General features: G+C 44.6%; 1 protein-coding gene across 2 annotated transcripts in view; it reads right to left on the bottom strand.

The window, feature by feature from the left end:
* Window positions 1-545: 545 nt before the first annotated feature.
* Window positions 546-24,218, bottom strand: part of RPN2 (ribophorin II) — a 36,868-nt gene continuing 13,195 nt past the window's right edge. The window contains exons 5-18 of one of the 2 annotated variants that reach the window (XM_040435044.1): window positions 12,720-12,795; window positions 12,037-12,171; window positions 11,781-11,957; window positions 9,709-9,827; window positions 8,886-8,991; window positions 8,299-8,390; window positions 8,108-8,222; window positions 6,587-6,781; window positions 6,415-6,501; window positions 5,824-5,919; window positions 5,061-5,136; window positions 4,851-4,980; window positions 4,470-4,539; window positions 546-997 (exon numbers count right to left, since the gene is read on the bottom strand). In XM_040435044.1, coding sequence (XP_040290978.1) covers window positions 4,488-4,539; window positions 4,851-4,980; window positions 5,061-5,136; window positions 5,824-5,919; window positions 6,415-6,501; window positions 6,587-6,781; window positions 8,108-8,222; window positions 8,299-8,390; window positions 8,886-8,991; window positions 9,709-9,827; window positions 11,781-11,957; window positions 12,037-12,171; window positions 12,720-12,795 — 1,456 coding nt within the window. In that variant the 3' untranslated portion in view covers window positions 546-997; window positions 4,470-4,487. The remainder of the gene's footprint in view (window positions 998-4,469; window positions 4,540-4,850; window positions 4,981-5,060; window positions 5,137-5,823; window positions 5,920-6,414; window positions 6,502-6,586; window positions 6,782-8,107; window positions 8,223-8,298; window positions 8,391-8,885; window positions 8,992-9,708; window positions 9,828-11,780; window positions 11,958-12,036; window positions 12,172-12,719; window positions 12,796-24,218) is intronic. The other variant, XM_040435045.1, reaches the window with a different exon arrangement.

Raw genomic sequence — 24,218 nt, 5'->3', positions numbered from 1 at the left:
GCCTTGTATTAACTTTCTCTACATGATAAATGCAACTTGCTGAAGTGACAACCCCTTTAAAGGGGTATTCCCATCTTGTAGTTTCCATTGCAAGATGGGACCCCAGTCCCAGGTGGCCAGACTTATGGAAATAGCCAAGCATAAGCGAGCCACTTGGGGCTGGCATTTAGTTCCATCTAAACCCTTTTAAGACAGCGAACATGTTCAACACTAATTCTTGTTACAAGCATTCAAAGCACACGTCTGAGATAATAGCTCCCAGCCCTTAATAATATTCTAGAAAATGTGTAGTTACTGTAATTTTAGACAATTCTCACAGTTCAGCACCATCTCTGCTCCCAGTTCTGAATTGGCATTGTGACAGCTGAAGACAACGTAAGTAAGAATGGATGATTATTAATCTAAAATCAGACTTTCATGAATATGTCAAGAAAAAAAAAAAAAAAAAAAAAAAAAAAAAAAAATCGCTGAAGAATTTTCACTAATTATTTCTTAAAGGATCCATATGTCTTTTTATTTTTTTAAGAAAATACACAACACCCAGGACCCATTCACCTTCCATTTATTATCAACAGGGAAAGAAAATTTCAGAAGTCCCTTTTTATCTTCTCCCAATTTCATTCTTCACACTGCCCCCCTCCCAAATAACATGGTGCCAATCCCCAGGCAGCCCAACTTGGCTGTCTGTAGATGTGTGAAGATGCCCGGGCAACTGACTTGCCACCCGCTGGTTCACAGCCTGCTTCTGGCACAATGATGTCAGCGTACACAATGTCTGGAATGGATTTCACAGTGGTTTCAAGGAAGAGGGGACAAGGGCAGCGGAGGGACTGTAACAATCAGTGCAGCGGAAACATTTGGGGCACATTAAAATAAAAAAAATATAATAAAATAAAAAATAATGGACTGCAATTTTGAACGTGTACAAATGAACTGACGCTGGCATCATGAGGTTTCTTTTTTTATTTCAAATCTGTTCTTACTTCATTTTTCTACCCTGTAGAAAAAAAAGAGAATAAATGTTACATATCAATATCTGGTCACATTTCCTGATTGTCAGCCATAAATAGGAGAAACGTGTCACGCCCAGCAAGACATAGCTACTCACAACAGACAACCTATGATCCTCATCAGAAGTCCACACCTTTCTGCTTTATGAGAAAAGTCTGAGATTCAAGAGTCCAAAGGAAACAGGTTGCCTAATTGGGAGCTCCTGGTTGTCAAGCTCATTATTTCTCCTTACATTACAGATGGAATCTGAAACAAATCCTGGCCCCGTATGGCTACTAGAAATGAGCGAGAGCGAATTTTAAATTTTGAAATTCGTTTGTTTGGTGGTAAAAGCAGAATTGCGTTATGGATTCCGTTACCATGGACCATAAGGCAATTCTATGACGGAATTCCGTCATAATAGAAATCTATGGCCTGCATAACGGAAACGGGACGGATCCGTTATGCAGCCTATAGACTTCTATTATGACGGAATGAATAATGGAATGCCTCTAAAGGCATTCCGTCATAGCATTGCGCTATGGTCCGTGGTAATGGAATTCATAACGCAATTCTGCTTTTACCACCAAACGAAGAGTGAATTAATTTCATAACATGAAATTAGCTCATCTCTAATGGCTACATTTACAACACAATATGCAGTCGCCTAGCAATCCAACATTCTCCAATCCACTACAACCAAACTGGAAGTGGAACACTGGAAGGAGATGACCACTGTCGACAGGTCATAACTGTTTTATTGTGGGCACCACGTCTGGCTGGATTTATGCCAGTTCTTGCTGTTTTGATTGCTGCATACACGGCGCTCAAGGAGCTTCTTGTAAAAACTGTTTGGCAAGCAGTAATAGCGCTTCCTGCTCCAGTCCCGGGGACCACGTGAACACAGGGTGCTAAGGAGGCTGTAGGCATCTCAGGAGGCTGCCCCTGTAACTGGGGCAGATATGTCAATTCTAGTTACAGGAGAAATTGGAAATAATCGGAGAGAGGCAAAGTGTGCAAAATAAAAGAAATTATGAATAAAATGAATGAAAAAAAATAAAAACATTTTTTAAACAGCCCCACCTGAGACAACACAATGGGAAAGAGACACAACAAAGTATTTTTAGGGCAATTTGTGCTATTAAAAAGAATGGAAAAAAAGACTTATTTAGTAACATAAAATGACAATAAATTTGACGCAAAAAAAAACGAACAAGAAACTTTATAGATTTCAAACTTGCATATTAGAAAAAAATTAAAGGGTGCTCAGTCATAAACAGGGAAGAATGATCTGTTCTTGAACTAGTTAAATCTGTTTGAAGAACTTCCTATGGATTCACATGAACAGTAACAGAAAATGAATCCTGTGCTGGAAACGCAGGCAGCGTACATGTTAGGAGGAGAGGTTAGTAGGGTTGCCTTTAGTGAAGCAAAGGACACGCAGTCCACTCATTGCCTGTGAGAAGATTAAAGTCGCACACAAATACAGCGAACCTCTTAAAAGGTTTCTGTCACCAGAATTAACCCTATTAAACTAGCTGACATGTCAGCTAAACCTAACTAATCTATTCCTACTTTTAACTATGCCCTCGTTACTCCAGAAATACAATTTTCGCCCTATAAGATGCACCTAGGTTTTTGAGGAGGGAAATAAGAAAAAAAATATTTTGAACAAAAAGGTGTGCTTTTGGTGGGGTTTGAACTAATGGTGGTCTGTGGGTGACACTGTTATGGGGGGGGATCTGTGGGTGACACTGTTATGGGGGGGGGAATCTGTGGGTGACACTGTTATGGGGGGGAATCTGTGGGTGACACTTATGGGGGGGGGGAATCTGTGGGTGACACTGTTATGGGGGGGGGGGGGGGGGAATCTGTGGGTGACACATATGTGTCATCCACAGATCCCCTCCATAACAGTGTCCCTGTAGTGTGAATGACCCCCAATACAGGGGGTGGGGGGGGGGGGTCGCGCGGCGGGTGTATCAGCTGAGAGGGAGGAGGGGCTGGGGGCCGGCATCTGCTTTTATAATGACAGCGGGGCCCGTGCAGTGACTATATTCTACTACACGGGCCCCGCTCACTGTATATACCGTAATCTTATCTATAATTGTGGCATTGTTAATAGTAATCAGCGCCTGTATTACTTACAACAAGCGCTCGGTAGCAGAGAGGAGGGAGGAGGCAGGCCGGGTGCTGGCAGCGTGAGTCACTACGTCATGCGCCCACGCCGCCTGCTTCATTCATAAAGTGGGCGGCGCAGGCGCGTGACGTAGTGACTCATGCTGCCAGCGCCCGTTCTCCCGGCCTGCCTCCTCCCTGCTACCGAGCGCTCTTTGTAAGTAATACAGGCGCTGATTACTATTAACAATGCCACAATTATAGATAAGATTACGGTATATACAGTGAGCGGGGCCCGTGTAGTAGAATACAGTCACTGCACGGGCCCCGCTGTCATTATAAAAGCAGATGCCGGCCCCCAGCCCCTCCTCCCTCTCAGCTGATACACCCGCCGCGCGGCATCGCGGTGCGGCGTATCATTGACAGTTTGGCAAAATGCAGCATTCGCCCCATAAGACGCACTGCTATTTTCCCCCCACTTTTGGTGGGGGGGGGGGGTGAAGAGCGTCTTATAGGGCTAAAAATACGGTATAACTTTTATAATATGCTAATTAGCCTCTAGGTGCAAAGGAAGGGGGGGTTGCTCCTGCTCCCAGAGGCTCCGTTCTCCCACCTCTGGCCACGCCCTGCTACACTAGATTGACAGGGCCAGGCAGCGTTGGTCTCCTACTGCCGGCCCTGTCTGCTGTGTAAATCTCGCGCCTGCGCCATTCTGTTCAGTATTCGGTGCAGGGAGTGAAGGGCGCTCGCCGGCAGCTGGCTTCCTAGGGTTGTTTCGGGTATCAAACTTAAAACTTTTAGCCCAGTATCGATACGATACCGGGATTTGTCTTTTATCGATACTAGACTGTGCTATTGCACAGCCTAGTATCAGAATATGGATTGCGCTGTTCTCAGCAGCACAGGGAAGAAGGAAGCAGTCTCTCCCCTCCCCCTGTGCTGCCACTGCCATTAATGAGACGAGAGAGGGGAGGGGCTGTGGAGGTGAACGCCGCCTGGCCCTGTCAATCTAGTGTAGCAGGGCATGGCCAGAGGTGGGAGAATAGGGTCTCTAGGAGCAGGGACAACGCCCCCCCCCCCCTTCCTGCTCCTAGAGGCTAATTAGCATATTATAAAAGTTATATTTCTGGAGTAACGGGGGCATAGATAAAAGTAGGAATAGACTAGTTAGGTTCAGCTGACATTAGCACATTGCGAATGTCAGCTAGTTTAATTGGGGTAAAATCTGGTGACAGAAACCCTTTAAGTGCGGAAATGCATCACATGGCAGCAAATGGGTAGTCAGAAATGTGTAGACACATGAAGCATGGTTGGCATGCATGCTGGACAGATGGTAACATGATTTGGTAAGGCAGCCTTACTTCATGGGAGGCCCCAGATTACCGAAGTGTTCTATACTTTGCCAACCTACTGCTTTGTTCAGCTGCAGTCCTGAGAGGAAGGAGAAAGAAGCAGTGGAAGAGAAGGTAAAAGCCTAGGAGTTATAGAGACAGCTCTGAGTACATACAAGATTACAGCAGAGAAATCAGATCATAAAAGGCACAAATTATTTGGATCGAAAATACTGCCCTACAGATATGAGAATTGGAGAATAAGTGCTAAGCGCAAGACTACAGGCACCTGAGAGCAACAGGAAAACGCTCTCACATCTTCCAGCAAATGCAGACCGTTTAATTTTGATTTGGGCAATCTGTATCCGACATTTGGTCCGCCAGAGAAGAGAAGAAAAATGATTACTTTACCTCTTGACTGCTTTCTGAGCAAGCATGCGGTTTCCAGCAAGGAACGTGACGATTCCCAGTATGGCCAAGTATTTTAGAGTCTGGAACATGTTCAGCTGAGTCCAATAAACATACATCAGGCCCAGCATAGCTAGAAGATAAAAAGGACAAGGAAATTATACACCGCACAGCAGTTACCTAAAGCCTCCAGAAGAGCATGTAGAAACATACCTGCATGTCCAAGATGGAAGACCAGTGTGCTCGGAGAGAAGCTGAAGTTGGAGATATTCACACCAATCTTTACCCACTGGGGCAAAAAAAAAAAAAAAAGTGCGTTAAATATCATCTGTTACAAAGATATTAAAGGGCATCTGTCAGCAGATATGTACCTATGACACTGTCTGACCTGTTACATCTGCGCTTGGCAGCTGAAGACATCAGTGTTGGCCCCATGTTGATATGTGCTCACATTGCTGAGAAAAATTATAATTTTAATATATGCAAATGAGCCTCTAGGAGCAATGGGGGCATTGCCATTACACCTAGAGGCTCAGCTCTCTCTGCAACTGCAGAGCCCTCTGCACTTTGATTGGCAGGGCAAAGCGATGATGTTTTCACTGCCTGGCCTCGTCAAAGTGGAGAAGGCACAGCAGTTGCAGAGAGAGCAGAGCCTCTAGGAGTAACAGCAACACCCCCGTTGCTCCTACAGTCTAATTTGCATATAACAAAACATCATTTTTCTCAGCAATGCGGGCATTGCTGACCAACACAGATGCCTTCAGCTGCCAAATACACATGTAACAGGTCAGCCAGTGTCATAGGTACAAATCTGCTGACAGGTGACCTTTAACATTAATGAACTTCAAGTGGTAAATCTAGCATGCACATACAAAAAAAAAAAAGTTGCAAACGCCAGTTTCTTTATTGTTTATGGTGTATGGAAGTAAAGTGCTCAGATGTCGTGGAAATAAAAAAATAAAATAAAGTAACTTACCAGGATAAAGAGCAGGAGCAGTGGTGCCAGGACCAGGGCAGTGAAAGTGTTTGAAACAACAGTAGGTGGCCTCTTCTCAGGCTCCCGGAATAAGTGCTGCACATACAGACATTAGATAAGTCACTCTACACATACTAGCACTGGAAGAGGATTTATTAAACTGTACAGTAGATAGAGGACACTAGAACGTTTTCTTCTTTGTGGACTACAGCCATTTTGCTTTGGTAATGCAAGCTATACTTCTGCTACTCTGTGAACACCCATTCACTCCAAGTAGCTGTGAAAATATGGCTTCTTCCTTGTAAATCAGCGCTACATGCATCTGGTATGACCGTTCAGCTCCACTAAGGTGAACTGGGCTACACAGGTGTAGCGTTGTTTGCGGGGGGAACAGCCATGCTTTGAGATCAGGATAAGTTAAAATTACTTTTCTTGTTTTCTAATATTCAGTGTCAGTTTCTCCACAATAACAATCATGGTGACACATTTATTTTGAATGATATGTGCAGAAAAAGTAATAGATGCAGACATGTTCTTCAATGACCTACCCCCATTTGACCACAACTTACAACATGCCATGGATCCTCGTACCTGAATGTCTTGTTTGGGGGTGAACAAGGTCTTGCTCTGGAAAGGGGTTGGGGTGTCCTCTTCAGGAAATTTGATGACCACATCAGCCTAGACCAAAATTTAAGATTAATTCATTTCAGACAAGAGCTCTGGTGTTTCCCCAGTCGGACATGTAACTATGCCTATTGCATACCATGTTCCACAGGATGGGATTCTCCAGAGTAGCATCTCCTACAATCAAGTACAGCGTGTAAGTCCCAGAGGCAGAGTCAAACTCAGACTTCCTTTCAGATGGATCAAGCTCAAATCTGTATGTGCCCTTGGTGTCTGGCTCGGCGACAAACACTACTTCTTGGCCAGTCTTCTGGTTATGCAGGCGAACAAATGTCTGGGGAACAAGCAGAAACTTAACTAAGCATATGCCAAGGTTACTTGTAGGGTTGTCCGGTTACAGAATGGATTTATAGCACTGATATGTTAGAGCGGACACGGCAGCTATCCTGAAATGTCTGTTTTCAGAAAATACTTAAATTCCCCAATTCTTCTCTACTAACTCTGCGTTATGACTTTCCTGTATTACTCCTCCTAACAATGTATGAATAAGCTGAACCAATTTGATAGTTTGTCCACATAATAGTGAAAGTATTGACACAGACGACAGGTCCTCTTTAACAAAGAGCATTGATCTATCAGCGTCACTTAAAAGGGTTGTCCCACCACATGTCAAATTCATCATGGCGGCACGTGATAACTCTTCGGTGATTTTTTTTTTTTTATTAAGAGCATGTAAATGGCAAAAAATGTTTCATTTCTTAGGATCTATCAGATGAATACATGTAATGGTGGACAAACTCTCTCGAATGAACATAAAAAATAAATAAATTGGAATTGTTAGCGTATGTTTACACAACAGATTTGGAAAACCCAGTGTGGAATTCACACTATTTTTCAGTGCATTTTTTGTACGTTTTTTTTAAGCATTTTTTTTTAATGCAATTTTATTTTTCACCAATGGGTGTTTACGTCAATACAAAACTGCGTTTTCAGGTTGTGGTTTTTGTCAGCGGATCCGCACCAAAAACCCCATGGTCATGTATGGAGCTGTTTTTTATGCGCCCCATTCATTTCAATGGAAGATTCTGCACGGATTTCACCCCAAGATAGGACGTGCTGCTGCTATTTCCCACGTGGAGTGCTGTTTCCCATTGAAATGAATGGGAGGCCGTTAGAAGAAATTTTGTTTTGGAGCTGACCAGGGTGGAAATGCTCCAAAATCCGCACCAAAATACTCTGTGTAAACTCACCCTATGTGTATCAATGACCCTGTATCTCTTGTTCAAAATGAAAACTACATTTTGGATACAAGCCTTTTGATCTGAAATTACATTACGACTTCCACCTCCAGCAAAGTCAAGATGTGTAATGAAATATTGAAGGGGGTATTCAGGATCTGGTTTTCTCCAGAAGCGGCACCACACTGGCCCATAAGCTGTGCCCGACATTGCAATTCAGCTCCCTTCTCTTGAATAGGGGATGAGGAGCAATACTACACAATGCCCATGCGTAGTCGTGGTGTTGTTTCTGGAGAATTCTGGATATTAACCAATAATGCTAGAAAAAAATAAAAATAAATGTATGCCTTCAATTTATTAGTAAAAAGATGCAGATGGCAACCCAAGACAAACCAGTTCTGCTGAATTTCTAGGAAACGGACCTGATGAGGTGTCAGGCTGGCTCCTGTGTTCACATCGGTAAGCTGGAAAGACAGGGCAAAATTTTGGTGGCTGTCAGAGGTGAATGGTCCTTTGGCTTTAGAAGGGAATGCCACCCTAGAGGAAAGAAGTCCTTTTAGCCATTTCCAGTTTCTCCCACATTAAGAACAGAGTCAATTGGTGCCATAATTACCTGGCAGTTTTGGGAGAGATACTCTGGTCTTTATCCACAATGGAGAGATCTACATTGCTGATTCCAACTTCTGTGGACACCTTCACCTTAATCTGTAAATCAAACAGCCAGCAATCCAATTTACTTTCCTATAATACAGTTCACACGTAGAAAAATGTTATTCTCTGAAACAGTTTTCATGGTGAAATATGATGAGACGAGTAAGGGCCAATCACAATCCTTATTAACCATTTCCTCTCATCAGAGCCATAGAGAAAATAGCCACATTTTAAAAGAGACGAGGCACCCTCTCGGATGAATGAGGGCACAATGTCCTGCAGCCTTACACAATTTCATTCAAGAGTCTCTTGCTTATCTCAAGGGGTTCTGAAATCGGGCAAAGTAAAGATTCAGAGCCATCATTTCCTGCTCACGCCTTTCATATGAAGACATGCTAAGTGGATAATTAAGGTAATTAGACCCGAGCATTAGGAATGAAGGGGCCATGGAAAAGCTCTACATCACATTATGCAGCACATTCGCTAGACGAGTTGACACTATTCATTATAGGTCTCTGTGTCAGACGAGAGATTTCAGGTCATACACACCTCCACCTGGTTTGCCAGGAAACGGCCGTCACCCTCCACACTCACTGAGAAGTCATAGTAGCCGCTTGCAGGCTTGGACTCCATAAAATTCAGTTCAAAGGCGTCCCTGAAGGAAGAACACAAGTTACAGCATGAATTATGTTGTCAGGAACGTGAATATATTTTGCATTTGATGTTTCTGACCTGTGCACAGCAGCTGAATTAAACATTTCCTTTATGGGAACATAACATAAAATAACCTATACCTGGCTATTACTGTAGATTCATGTCTTGCCCCCAATAACCAATAGGACAGATTGGAGAACGCTGCAAATATGGAACACCCCCAGTTATAAAAACATACCCTCCTGTCAGTACAGTAATCTCTAGGCCCCTTTACATGGGCCAGTGATTGGGGACATTATCTGCAAGGTGTTCCTAGAAATGCTCATTCCTGATTCCCAGTCACCCAATTTACGAGCAAATGCTTGTTCTTCGGTCACCTAAATCATTGCTTCTGTGCAGCAGATCGAGCTATCTAAACAGCAATCTGCTACCCAAAAGCAATGATTCTCTATGGGGACACATCAGGGATCACTCGTCCACACACAGAGGAGATGACTGACTGCTGCATGTAAATGCAGCTCTCACCTTCTCCGATGAGCAGACAATTAACGGTTCATTCCCAATAATCACTTGCTATGTTGGCCCCTGTATATAAATGTCTGACTACCCCTTTATGACAATCTTACTGCACATCCTGTAAATAGCTACAGTGGGAAAGAAAATTGATAATAAACGTTGCAACTTTCTGAAGTTGCGTCTAAGATAATGAATTACTTACCCGGATGGAGTAAACGCAGCGTTCTCCAGAACTGTGGCCTTGGTGCTACTGGACTTGGCTTGAGTCAGTTTCACTTTGGCATCTGACAGTTGCTGGGAGAGAACGTTGGTAACCAGAAGCTGTGCAAAAGAAAAAAAGAAAACTATTACAACAGTCTACAGAATAGATTCTGAAATGTATGTACACTCACTGTGTTTTATTACTTCAATGCATCTCAACTAAAAGGTGAAGAACTTTGCTAATAGTATTCCTACTGCAACAATGCAATCCTATCTGACTCCATAGCGTAGTGTAAGGAGTCCCTGCATCTGCGGGATCAGACTACGAAGGCTCTGCTTGCAGGATCCACTGTGACACAGATCTGTATGGGAGTTGTATGCACACAGTGGAACATAATGAGGCTAATTTCACACGAGCAAGTTTTCCATCCGGATGCGATGCGTGTAGCAAACTGATAGCATCCAGACCGAATCCCTGTCCCATTAATCTCAAATGTTTTTCACGCATCATCTTTGCATTCAGGAAAAAAAATAAAAATAATTTGCAGCATGTTTTATATTGTGCATTTTTCACGCTGCCCTGGCCCCACAGAAATTAATCGGGCTAGCGTTAAAAATTTAATAGTTGCTAGATATGTTGAAGGTTATTCTTCAAGCATGAAAAACGTATCAAAAACTGACTACATCTACGTGGAAAGAAACTGAAACACTGAACGCAATCACAGACAAAACTGACTGAACTTGCCTGCAAAACCATTAAAGGGCTTCTGTCACCCCACTAAACTCATTTTTTTTGTGTACTTATAATCCCTATCCTGCGATATATCTATACATTATGTTATTAACGTCACCGAAAGAGAAGAAGTCATCGGCGCAGGCGCACTGAGGGAGTGCTGAGGAGGCGAGCCTCCTTATCTCAGAGCGATTGCGCCGAATCAACCCAGGCGCGCGATTTTTGAAATGCCGACAGGGCCAGTCGGAGGAGGAGATCGCGGCTGGCCCTGTCAATCAACAGGAGGAGGGGCGGTTTTTTGCGGCTGCTACCAGCAAGTAGACGCCCTACTTGCTGGTAGACAGGTAATTAGCATATTATAAAAGTACGTTTTTTGACATATCTACTGAACGAAAATGATTAATAACATAATGTATAGATATATCGCAGGATAGGGATCATAAGTACACAAAAAATTAAATTAAAATATGAGTTTAGTGGGGTGACAGCAGCCCTTTAACAGATCCTGACAATCCATAACGCTTGTGTGAGAGAAGACTTGGGGTACAGCCCTACAGAAAGGTTGGCAGCACGCAGCCAAACTATGCCCCCCCACAGCAACCAATGGTCGCAGGAGCTTGCAGCAAACTCGTGTGACCACTGCTTGCCGCAGGTGGGCATGGCATGGCAACTTGTGGACAGCTGTCCTGATGGCTACATAGAAATCAGTTTCATTCATTTTAGGCTACATGCACACGACCCTTGTTTTGGTCTGCATCCGAGCCACAGATTTTGTGGCTTGGATGCGGACCTATTCACTTCAATGGAGCCGCAAAAGATGTGCTGTCCGCATCCGTTTCTCCGTTCTATGGTCGGCAAAAAAATATAACCTGTCCTATTGTTGTCCGTTTTTTTTTATATTAATGGCTGTCCGTGTCGTTCCACAAATTGCAGAATGCACACAGATGCCATCTGTGTTTTGCGGATCCGCAATTTGCAGACCGCAAAACACACAATGGTCGTGTGCATGTAGCCTTAGATTGTGACATGCGTTGGAACAATAAAGGGGCTGTTATGGTGGCCATAGCTTTCAAGTTCTATAATGGGTTCCATGGACTTTTGAGGAGTTTCAGGCTTTTTTTTTTAACCAGGTAAACAATGCAATTCTGTCCATCAGGGCAATGGAAACTTGAGGAAACCACAATACCAGGGTGAATAAAGACAAGCACCGATCTCAGAAATGCCTGCATATTGTAATGAATCATCCATAATGACGATTAGTAAATCAAAGGCCGCAAACCACTTTTAAAGAAAGCAATCTATAGCATCACAAACTCCATCATGTCAATAATAATACGCACTCTCAGGAGGGGCTGTTTGTGAGACACTGCCGCAGGTCCATCAGGCACAACGATGAGTGGAAGGTGGTAGCGATTGTGGGACAGGGCAGAAGCTGCAAAGGCCACGCTGAAGGCTTCCGAGAGGAAATCAAAGCTCTTCCTGCTGAAGATGGCATTTACTAGCTGCACAATCTGGTCCTGAGGAACAGAAAAAGTCACTGCTAAGAAGCCTGGACCAGAAATAATAAAAAGGATGATCTTTTACAACTTTTCTTACCTCTTTCAAGGCAGGCTCCACACCAACGTGATCCGACAAACTGTATGTAGCAGCCACAAACAGAGCAGTAACTTCTAGACCTTCCTCGAACTGCAGGTACTGACCACCCAGGTCATCCAGGCGGGCCACCAGGTCCTATAGGTGGAATTCCCCACAATTTACTACTGAATGATTCAAAATGTATTATATGTTCAGGAAAATAAAGCCTATTCACTGCATAATAGGGAGCTAAGCAGTGGTCTAATGAGGTCCATAGCGCCCCGATGTGTAGATCAATGGCACGGCTTATGTGCGTAATGTGGACTGCCAGCCTCTAGTCGTCCACATTACACTTCAGAATGATCAGATCAGCCAGCGTATGTCAAGCTACGGCCCATAGCACTTTACATCACTAGCCTACAGAAAACAATGGCAAACGTCACGGATGATTTTATACTTTTTTTTTTTTTGTATAGGTAAATAAAACAGTGACTGCACCTTAAGAATCTGCATGGGCAATGCAAGTCTGAGGCAAAATAAGAAAGCCCAATAAAATGTTAATATTAGAAACAGAAGATAAAAGGAATTCACTAGAAATGTATAAAAGGTTCTATTTTCCCCAAAAAATTATTTCCCACGGGCCAAACTTGACAAAATAAGTAAATAGTGCTGAACACATTCCTCTGTGAAGTGAATGCCATTACCTCGATTTCCTCCACAATCCCTCGCAGGTCAGCTTGCTGGGACAGCATAGAAGCGGTCAAGAGAGCCTCAATCGTTCTGCAGAGAAAGACAGAGAAGTGAGGAACACTGGGCTAACGGGGGTTTCTAAAATCTAGTGTGTCTCATTCTTGACTCAGCTGCAGGAGACGTGGAAGGAACATCTTCAGGGGTTAAGACATGAACACAGAAACCCGCCATCTTCACCCTGACAGACAAGGTGCCCCCTTCCTCTTAGGCAAGTCATATGCAGCTCTCAGGGACTCTTGTACCTTCAGTCTACACAACCCCATGACTAGAGTCCAGGATTCCCGGCACAGTCAAGGAAAGCAAGACGGCACACCTCTGCGTAGGTACAATATGCCCAAAAAGTGGGGTCAGCAATAAAATGCTGGGGTGTCACCTGCAGCGCTACACAAGGTTATAACTAAGGTTGGAGCTGAAGGTGTGAACAGAACAAGGGATCGGGTAGGACATAAACCAGTATGCTTTCTTAGAGCTTCTGACTGGAGGCTAGCCATTACTGTGGCTTCCAAAGTTTAGTCAGCTACCCCTATACCATGCTGTCCTACTGTGGGGACAGTCTGCAGTGAACACTACCGCCCCCATCACTAAATCTGGGCAATCTCAGCCTGTGTGCCTAGACTTAAAGGGGTTCTGCACTTTCATTTAACTGATGATCTATCCTCTGGATAGATCATCAGCTTCTGATCGGTGGGGGTCCAACACCCAGGACCCCCGCCGATCAGCTGTTTGAGAAGGCAGCGACGCTCCAGCAGCGCCGCGGCCTTCTCACTGTTTACCGCTGGCCCACTGACGTCACGACTAGTATCAACTAGCGTGGGTGGGGCTAAGCTCTGTTCACTTGATTGGAGCTTAGCCGCGCCCACGCTAGTTGATACTAGTCGTGACGTCAGTGGGCCGGCGGTAAACAGTGAGAAGGCCGCAGCGCTGCTGGAGTGCCGCTGCCTTCTCAAACAGCTGATTGGCGGGGGTCTCGGGTGTCGGACCCCGGCCGATCAGAAGCTGATGATCTATCCAGAGGATAGATCATCAGTTAAATGAAAGTGCAGAACCCCTTTAAGGGGCCTTTACACTGCCGGGAAATCAGGCAGATAGCTAACAAGCGTTTATAGGAACGCTCGATAGCGATGATCTGCCAGTGTAAATAAGGAATGCTTGTTCCTTGGGTAACTGGATCTTTCATATGTTCACCGAAATTATCTTTTGCTGACAGCAGATCATGCCGTCTAAACATAACTCTGCTGCCGGCAAACAATAATTCTGTATGGTGATGGCATTAAAGATCACTCCAACTCATACTGTGGAGGAGATCGCTGCATGTAAACGTGGTCTCCTTCACTGACAAGCGCTTGCACACTTCCTTCCCGAGAATCGTCTGCTCAGGTGAGCAGTGTAGAGGGGTCTATTGTCTGGACAGGATATCATGGGTGCATGTGTGGTCAATGGGGAAGAGGGAAATAACCCGATACCAGATATCTCTGGTAGCAGCTTAACTCCCATGTGAACATACGATTGGGCATGTTAAAATCTACAGGCCCCTCAATTAACTAAATGATTGTTGGGGACAATCGCCTGCTCGTTAGTGGAGGAAACCACATTAACATACAGCGATCTCCTCCACAGTAGGGGAGGAGTGATCGCTTATGCCATCACTCTTCCCCATACAGAATCATTTTTTGACAGCAGCAGAGGCTGTTTGGACGCCCCGATCTGCTGCCGGCAAAAGATAATTTAGGTGACCGCATGCAAGAGCCAATTACACGACGTGCGTTCATTAGGTAATCGGCAGCACCTTTACACCGGCAGACCATCAATAATGAGCGTTCCTACGTGTGCACGTAGGCAATGTTCCTGTAGTGTAAAGGCCCCTAATATGCAAAATCCATCATTCCCCAGAGATCTGCCGCTGGTGGGGAAAGAGTCTGAGCACTCTCATACACAGATGTCATCTACACTGTAAATAATGGTAGACAAAAAGCTCACCCCTCTGACAATTCTGGAATGGGTGCTCTAGTCTCGATTGATTCACTCAAATCAAACCAAGGGGGATATAAATAATGTAGTTTGAGACTGATATTTATTCCATACGGGGGAGTGCCAATCGTAACAGTATTATCTGAGTGGTTCACAATATTTAATATAGCACATAAGATACAATCTTAATATATCACATAAAATACAAACATATACTGAGACTCAATAGTTAATACTTCGTAATTGCTGCAGCAAAAAAAAAAAAAATTGTTAAAATGATCCCTAAAAAAATCTAAAAGTCCAATAAAAAATTCAAAAGAGAAGGGAACCATAAATCCTATGTGGGAAATAGCAAAAATGTCCTGCCCAGACCGAAGGTTATGATGTGATTTGTCCAATCAATATATTTCCTGTGTCTGTGTTAGTCTCCTTTAACCTTATATTGTGCTTATTTTCTTTATAAATAATGTAGCAAAACAATCGTTCAATACATCGTTCTCCAATATTCGGAAATGTCCGATTTAAACACAAACAGCATCTGGTTTTTACTCACGGTAACTTTCGTAATTCCCGCGATCCAAATGTTCGGCGTCCAACTTAGCTCGTGCGCCACTGCTGCCTCTCGATCGTTATACACAAATCTCGAATCTGGTCATGTGACCAAGGTATGTAATCGCGAGAGGTGGACTTGTGCTGACCGTTTAAGGTAGCTGATCTTCCGAACCTTTTCTTTCTGTGTTGGAGTGCTCCAATTTTTATATGTGTCCGGATATTAGCGCACGGGCTTCCAGTGGGAATATCTTGTTGGGGATGTACTTGGTAGCACCAAACGCGTTTCGGGGATCTCTGAGGAAGGGGAAAAAGAGATCTTCGAAACGCGTTTGGTGCTACCAAGTACATCCCCAACAAGATATTCCCACTGGAAGCCTGTGCGCTAATATCTGGACACATAAAAATTGGAGCACTCCAACACAGAAAGAAAAGGTTCGGAAGATCAGCTACCTAAACCGGTCAGCACAAGTCCACCTCTCGCGATTACATACCTTGGTCACATGACCAGATTCGAGATTTGTGTATAACGATCGAGAGGCAGCAGTGGCGCACGAGCTAAGTGGGCCGCCAAACATTTGGATCGCGGGAAATACAAAAGTTACCGTGAGTAAAAACCGAACATTTGGATCGCGGGAAATACGAAAGTTACTGTGAGTAAAAACCAGATGATGTTTGTGTTTAAATCTGACATTTTCCGAATATTGGAGAACGATGTATTGAACGATTGTTTTGCTACATTTTTTATAAAGAAAATAAGCACAATATAAGGTTAAAGGAGACTAACACAGACACAGGAAATATATTGATTGGACAAATCATCATAACCTTCGGTCTGGGCGGGACATTTTTGCTATTTCCCACCTAGGATTTATGGTTCCCTTCTCTTTTGAATTTTTTATTGGACTTTTAGATTTTTTTTTTTTGGTATTTTTAGGGATCATTTTAACTATTTTTTTTTGCAGCAGCAATTACGAAGTATTAACTATTGAGTCTCAGTATATGTTTGTATTTTATGTGATATATTAAATATTAAGATTGTATCTTATGTGCTATATTAAATATTGTGAACCACTCAGATAATACTGTTACGATTGATATTTATTCCATACGGGGGAGTGCCAGTCTCAAACTACATTATTTACGTCATCTACAATGTGTATGGGGACCTTTAACATGCACTCTGTTGTATAGGACTGATTTAGAAGCCCATAAAGCAGTAAAGATACAGAGACGTGTGTGGGATAGACGCAGCGATTACTCTTCCTTCCTCCGCTACAAATGCATTTTTACGTATATTAGACTCCAACATTACAAAACATCTATTTACTAGAAGAAGTAGGCAGCTCATAATATGGGAAGGATCCCACCCAAAAGGTAACTCTTCCCGCTCTATGACAGCCTCATTTCCATGACAAATGTACTGGGTCTCCCATGGGTAGTGCAGGGGCAGAAGAGATCAGAAGCATTAGCTTACAAAGGAAGAGAATGACAGACATTCTGATCCACGGACTAAAAAGAAACCGCTCTGGCGGTGACAGTACTCCGCTGTCACCGGGGACTTTATCAGGAGGTGCATTTAAAACTCTTGTAAATTGCTTTTTTCACTCTTGTTCAGAATTAAGCCCGTTGTTAGCACTGCCATTTATATGGAGATTAGCAGTTTACATTATACTCCTGAATCACGCTTTAATACCGAGTGACTCAATTCTCTCACAGCTTTAATGAGGTGTTCTCCAGGGATAAGGCTAGGACCATGTAGTCCACCGATGGAACCAACTGCTCAGGACTGACCAGGAGGAGTCTGACATTGGCTTTGTCCGCCCGTGTGTACGCTGTGCTAACCAGGACATCTACTGGGACTCTGCAGTAAAGAGAAGAAACCCGCGGTTCAATAGAACAAAGCGGAGCCTCATTAACCAGCGTAAGCCCTTAGGGTCCCTTCAGACGTCCCGAAGTGTTTTGCGGACTTCACATGGCCGGCCCTATGATAGAAAGGTCTATTCTTGTCAGCGGACATGCATCTTTTTTGCGGGGCCGCAGAACGGAGCTACAGATGCAGATAGCACACGGTGTGCGGTCCACATCTTTTGCAGCCTGGGGTGTGGACATTTTTTATTTTTTTTTAACTTGTCAAAGGACTAAAGCGGGGGCTCGATCTACTTGTCCTGATACAAAAAATTATTTTAAATCAAAACCATATTTCAGTACACCGCTACGTTTCCTTATGCAGGGAGGTGGCTGGCTTGCGTTCCAGTCTTTGTGGTGTGAAATGGCTCTAAGTTTAGTCCTCGTTCACACTAGATGATTCTGTCCAGAATGCACTACATCGCGGCCGGCTCACTATGTTGTGAGGCAGGACGGAGCGTGACGATCCATTGAAGTCAATGGCACCGTAGCCGATCGGATGCACGGGATCGCAAGGCACGATTATGCCTGAGGTCCGGTCACAATGCTGCATTTTGTTTGGACTGGACTGCAGGCATAATGTGCCTTGCGATCCTGTGCAGCCGTTGGGCATGGTTATGGTGCCAATCACTTCAACAGACCACTACGCCCCCTCCTGCCCCACAATCTAGTTAGCCGGCCGCAATGCGGTGCAGTGCATTCTGGACAGAATCAGGCCGGAACGCACTGCCTGGTGTGAACGAGGCCTTAATCTGATCACAGCAATTAGTTTAGTGCACACTCTTGGTCTTGGCACATTACTACCCGTACCTCTGGGTGGTTTAGGCAAATTAGCTGCTGATGTGGCATCCTCTGAGGGATGCTGGCAGAGTGGAGCGTTCCATCAATGCCCCTGGCTCTGTAACAGCTCTGTCACTGCTCCTCCCCCCGAGCCGTGACAGAACCTTTCATTGCTCCACCCCTCCAGCTCTGTCATTTCTTCTTCCTCACGCTGTCACTACACCACGCCCCCCCTCCCCCTGCTCTATCACCGCGGCTGCGTCACTGCCGCTCGACGCCCCCAGCTCGTCGCCGATCCACTGCTCCGGTAAACAAAGCCATCTCAGCCCTGCTACTGGCCCGCAGCAGGGCTAAGCTACTGATTGAACTACCTGCCCGGCGCCCGAAACGGCATGCCCCGGGCTATACGATTTCCACACCCCTGGCAGCCCCACTGAAATAAATGGAACTGATGAGGAGCCAGAAATAAGGACGTGTAAATGGACCCTAAACAACCAATTGCGTCTATGAACACAGCGGATTATGGTCCTATCAGCTGGGTTACTAAAATGGCAGTAATTTTTGGGCAGTTTCTTTTCATGGCGCTAGGGCTGTTTTTAATGCCTTTTTGGATGATTTTTTCCCTTTTCTTAAAGGGGTTCTCACTAATAATGTAAAAAAGAAAAAAAGAAAATAAATTATAATTGTATATATATATATATATAATCTCTTCCTAACAAACCTATAACCAGCCCTGTACCTCACATGGATCCAGAGATCTGCCCATTTATTGCTGCAATTACTCTGCTAGATTTCTTTCAAGCTGGAAGCTCAGGGGGCGTACATTTTCTCAGAGGGCATGTCCTTTATGCTGCAGCTGGTGACAGCTGAAGGAAGGAACTGAGCATGTATGTCAACCTCAGCAAGCTGGACAGAGAATTTAGAAAAAGGGGCAAACAGCAGGTGGCGCTACACAGATAGAGTTCAGTGAAAGTTTTGAAGAGCATCTGTCAGCAGATTTGTACCTATGACACTGGCTGACCTGTTACATGTGCACTTGGCAGCTGAAGACATCTGTGTTGGTCCTATGTTCATATGTGCCCGCATTGCTGAGAAACATGATGTTTTAATATATGCAAATGAGCCTCTTGGAGCAATGGGGGCGTTGTCATTACACCTAGAGGCTCTGCTCTCTCTGCAACTGCCACGCCAAATGCACTTTAATTAACCGGGTCAGGTGTGATGACAGTTTCACTGTCTGGCATGGTCAAAGTGCAGAGGATGCAACAGTTGCAGAGAGAGCAGAGCCTCTAGGTGTAATGACAACGACCCGGTTGCTCCTAGAGGCTCATTTGCATATATTAAAACATCATGTGGCCACTGGGCTTTTTCTTCCTTTATACACATGGCGGCAGGGGCACGTTTTCCAACTACACAGCCTGACAGCTTCCACCAGACTGGAAGATCGGGACAACTATCAAGTATTCACCACTACACATCAGCATCATGGACTATCCTCTAGAAGCACTACTTATAACTTAGAGGACAGCAGATGTGGTAGAACCCCGCTTCTAGTCATTGGTTCTTAGGTGCAGTCAGAGTAAGCACAGGAATTCTTCTTTTATGTATATACTACCAGAAGGACCCGGCTTCGCTCAGGTATAGTTAATCCATTTCATTTAATGTCTGTGTGTGTCGTTAAAAGATAGACAGTATCCACTATAACAGTGATATCTACAGCACCCCGCCCCCTTAACAGTGACCTACACAGCACTCCACCCCTTAACACTGACCCTCCACAGTGCCCCCTCTCCTTAAAATAGGACCTACACAGCAGCCCACCCCCTTAACTTTGAGCTTTACAGCAGCCTGCCCCTTTAACAGCGAGTTCCACAGCACCCTACCCCCTTGACAGTGACCTCCTCAGGGGCCCGCCCCCTTAACAGTGACCTCTACAGCACCCGCCCCTTAACATTGACCAAAGGTTACAGTTCCCTTAACTGACCTTCACCATTCCCGGCCCCCTTTACAGAGACCTCCACAGCGCTCTCCCCTTTTAAAAAAAAAAATCTGATTGTTTGTTCTCTTTAATGCTTTAAAATCTCTCAATAAAAACAATTCTCTCCCCCCCCCCCCCCGTCCCAAATGTCCTACATCTGAGGAAAAGATCTCCAAAAGTCCCTTCAAAGAAAAATCCGATCATGAAAAGTAGTAATAACTCCAATCCGCTGTTAACCCGTTACATAATCCACATTTTTGCAGTACATAAAACAAATCTACCTTTTGGTTCATATAATATCATATTACGAGGTAAAGTAATGAGTCGTATGTAGCACATCAGTCCCTGAAAAGCTCAAACCTTATCCCACCCATATCCACCGCGCCTCTCCTGCTCCCAGGGAGCACCTGTACCATATTTCCAGAGGGACAACACCCAAAAGCACTTGTAAGACCGGGGCAATCTGGTCACCAACTGGCATTCAAATCAGTGTTAATCTACAATACTGTAATGTTGCAACCACCTGCCCCAAATCTTCTCAAACTTCTTGGTTATTTCTCTTTTGGTATACAAATCTTTCCATTTGGAACAGAGTGTGAAGCTTATGGACGAGTTCCTTAACCTTAGGAGGATCAAGATCCACCCAATGATACGCTATCACCTTTCTTGCCTGATACAATATGCGAATAATCGCTAATTTTTGTTCAGCAGGTACTTGTATCATCTCAACACATCCAAGTACACACAACCTGCCGTTGGTTTCAATTTGTGTCGCAAACACTTTTTGTAGTGCATCTGTTATTCTCCCCCAATACCTCCTCAGCCTAGGGCAGTTCCACATAAGAAGAAGTCTATCATTCAGTTTATGTTGTGCTTCCCGCCATTGAGCCCTATGCACTTCCGTGGGCTGCAGGACATATTGAGTTTCAGCCTCAACCGTTCGGCGTTCTAAAGTTTTAACCGTCATTCGGGACTCATTTCGCTTTTTATTAACCTCAGCAATAAGTACTCCCCGAAGCCATGAAAGGCTTTCATGGTATCCCAAACAATCAATCAATCGGGAAGCTCCTGGAAGATTAAGGGTAAAGAACTCTTTCAGCGTATCCCCAATATTTGAGACTGTGGGTAAGACTGACAGCCAAAATGGATTGAATTTCCATAATGGCCTACAGCTGGTCACAGAGGGAAGGAAATTGGCGGATATTAATATAGGCGAGTGATCCGATATCACAAATACGGCAGCCCATCGCTTTGTTCCCAAGAGCTAAGTCTATTCTTGACAGTGTTTCATATGTGCTAGAACAGCAAGAATACTGCCGTACAAACGGATTACGCAGCCTCCAAAAATGTATTAATGACGCTTCTTCTAGAAGTCTCCCAAACGGTGTAAGCAGCCTCTCCGATTGCACCAGGGAAGCGGACATTCTGTTCCAGTCAGTACATATCACATTAATAAAGTCCCCCAGTATCATTGCTGGGGTATCTGGATAATCTGACAGAAAGGCCATCAACTTCTTAATTACAAACGGGGAATATGGCGGTGGTATGTATATCCCACATATAATACATTGTACATTAAAAGGTTTGCCATAAAGGAAGACGTAGCATCCATTCGTATCAATCCTCTTATCTATGCAGCTAAAATTCAGCTGTCTGTGAATCAATATACTTACTCCCCTTGCATATGAGTAGTAAGTAAAGTGATAACATTGACTCGCCCATCTAGGGGTAAGCAAATGGGATTGTTCTGGAAGGAGGTGCGTCTCTTGTAGGCAGCAGACTGTAGGGTGGTACACTTTAACACTCTCCATTACAGCCTTCCTTTTAATGGCATCTTTAACCCCTCTAATGTTCCAGCTCAGAAAATTCACTGGGTTAGCCATACTTAAGTACACTGCTCAAAAAAAATAAAGGGAACACTTAAACAACACAATGTAACTCCAAGTCAATCACACTTCTGTGAAATCAAACTGTCCACTTAGGAAGCAACACTGAGTGACAATCAATTTCACATGCTGTTGTGCAAATGGGATAGACAACAGGTGGAAATTATAGGCAATTAGCAAGACACCCCCAATAAAGGAGTGGTTCTGCAGCTGGTGACCACAGACCACTTCTCAGTTCCTATGCTTCCTGGCTGATGTTTTGGTCACTTTTGAATGCTGGCGGTGCTTTCACTCTAGTGGTAGCATGAGACGGAGTCTACAACCTACACAAGTGGCTCAGGTAGTGCAGCTTATCCAGGATGGCACATCAATGCGAGCTGTGGCAAGAAGGTTTGCTGTGTCTGTCAGCGTAGTGTCCAGAGCATGGAGGCGCTACCAGGAGACAGGCCAGTACATCAGGAGACGTGGAGGAGGCCGTAGGAGGGCAACAACCCAGCAGCAGGACCGCTACCTCCGCCTTTGTGCAAGGAGGAACAGGAGGAGCACTGCCAGAGCCCTGCAAAATGACCAACAGCAGGCCACAAATGTGCATGTGTCTGCTCAAACGGTCAGAAACAGACTCCATAAGGGTGATATGAGGGCCCGACGTCCACAGGTGAGGGTTGTGCTTACAGCCCAACACCGTGCAGGACGTTTGGCATTTGCCAGAGAACACCAAGATTGGCAAATTCGCCACTGGCGCCCTGTGCTCTTCACAGATGAAAGCAGGTTCACACTGAGCACATGTGACAGAGTCTGGAGACGCCGTGGAGAACGTTCTGCTGCCTGCAACATCCTCCAGCATGACCGGTTTGGCATTGGGTGTGGGGTGGCATTTCTTTGGAGGGCCGCACAGCCCTCCATGTGCTCGCCAGAGGTAGCCTGACCGCCATTAGGTACAGAGATGAGATCCTCAGACCCCTTGTAAGACCATATGCTGGTGCGGTTGGCCCTGGGTTCCTCCTAATGCAAGACAATGCTAGACCTCATGTGGCTGGAGTGTGCCAGCAGTTCCTGCAAGACGAAGGCATTGATGCTATGAACTGGCCCGCCCGTTCCCCAGACCTGAATCCAATTGAGCACATCTGGGACATCATTTCTCGCTCTATCCACCAACGTCACGTTGCACCACAGACTGTCCAGGAGTTGGCAGATGCTTTAGTCCAGGTCTGGGAGGAGATCCCTCAGGAGACCGTCCGCCACCTCATCAGGAGCATGCACAGGCGTTGTAGGGAGGTCATACAGGCACGTGGAGGCCACACACACTACTGAGCCTCATTTTGACTTGTTTTAAGGACATTACATCAAAGTTGGATCAGCCTGTAGTGTGTTTTTCCACTTTAATTTTGAGTGTGACTCCAAATCCAGACCTCCATGGGTTGAAAAATTTGATTTCCATTTTTTAATTTTTGTGTGATTTTGTTGTCAACACATTCAACTATGTAAAGAACAAAGTATTTCAGAAGAATATTTAATTAACTCAGATCTAGGTGTTATTTTTGTGTTCCCTTTATTTTTTTGAGCAGTGTATATGGAACCTCATCTTTATCGGATACTTTAACTTACAGCTTAGAAGCAGTATTGCCTCTTGGAGCATATCTATGGACCTGGGACCACATTTCCCCAACTTCCTACCTCCCTTCCCTAACCTGAATAACACCCTCCCCATTATCCAAATAACACTGGAAGTCACTCTTGCTGACAGATCCCACCAATACACCTTAATATTAAGGTCCGTGGGCAGTTAGTATATCTATCAGCAGAGCGGGCTCCCTAAACCCATAATATTTGGCGGAATTGAACGCTTCTGTATTTCGCCAAATCCAAATACAAACTGTTAACCAGCAGAAATATACAAAATGGATAACATCCTGCACTAACCTCAGTTATGAGTAAAATACACAATACTAGCTGCGTATATCAGCCCTATGCATTACACAGTTATCTTGGCTCCTGACATTAACACAGAGCGGGCAGGAGGTTAACTATATCCAGCTATAACCATCAATGCATTGCCACATATACTGAATTCACCATCCAGAGTGTACAATGTCACTTTGCTAAGTAGACCTCTTATTCGCCCTGGTTCTTTTCCGCACGAAGTTGTCTTTCATGTCGGTCCAGCCATTTGGATGCCTCCTTCAGGTCTTCAAAGAAGCTTGTGGATCCAAGAGCCGCTATTCTGAGCTTGGCCGGATATAACAGAGTATGATGCTCCAAGTCCCCTCAGACGCCGTTTTACATCCAGGAACCTAGCACGCCTCTCCTGGATCTCCATGGAGAAATCAGGGAAAAACGACACCCTGTGTCAGTCAATAGAAAGGTCAGGCAGACCTCTTGCCTTG

This window comes from Bufo bufo, chromosome 6, assembly GCF_905171765.1.
Source record: "Bufo bufo chromosome 6, aBufBuf1.1, whole genome shotgun sequence".
Taxonomy (NCBI): Eukaryota; Metazoa; Chordata; class Amphibia; order Anura; family Bufonidae; genus Bufo; species Bufo bufo.
Note: the sequence above shows the minus strand (reverse complement) of the source record. Positions and strands in the feature narration are given on the sequence as shown.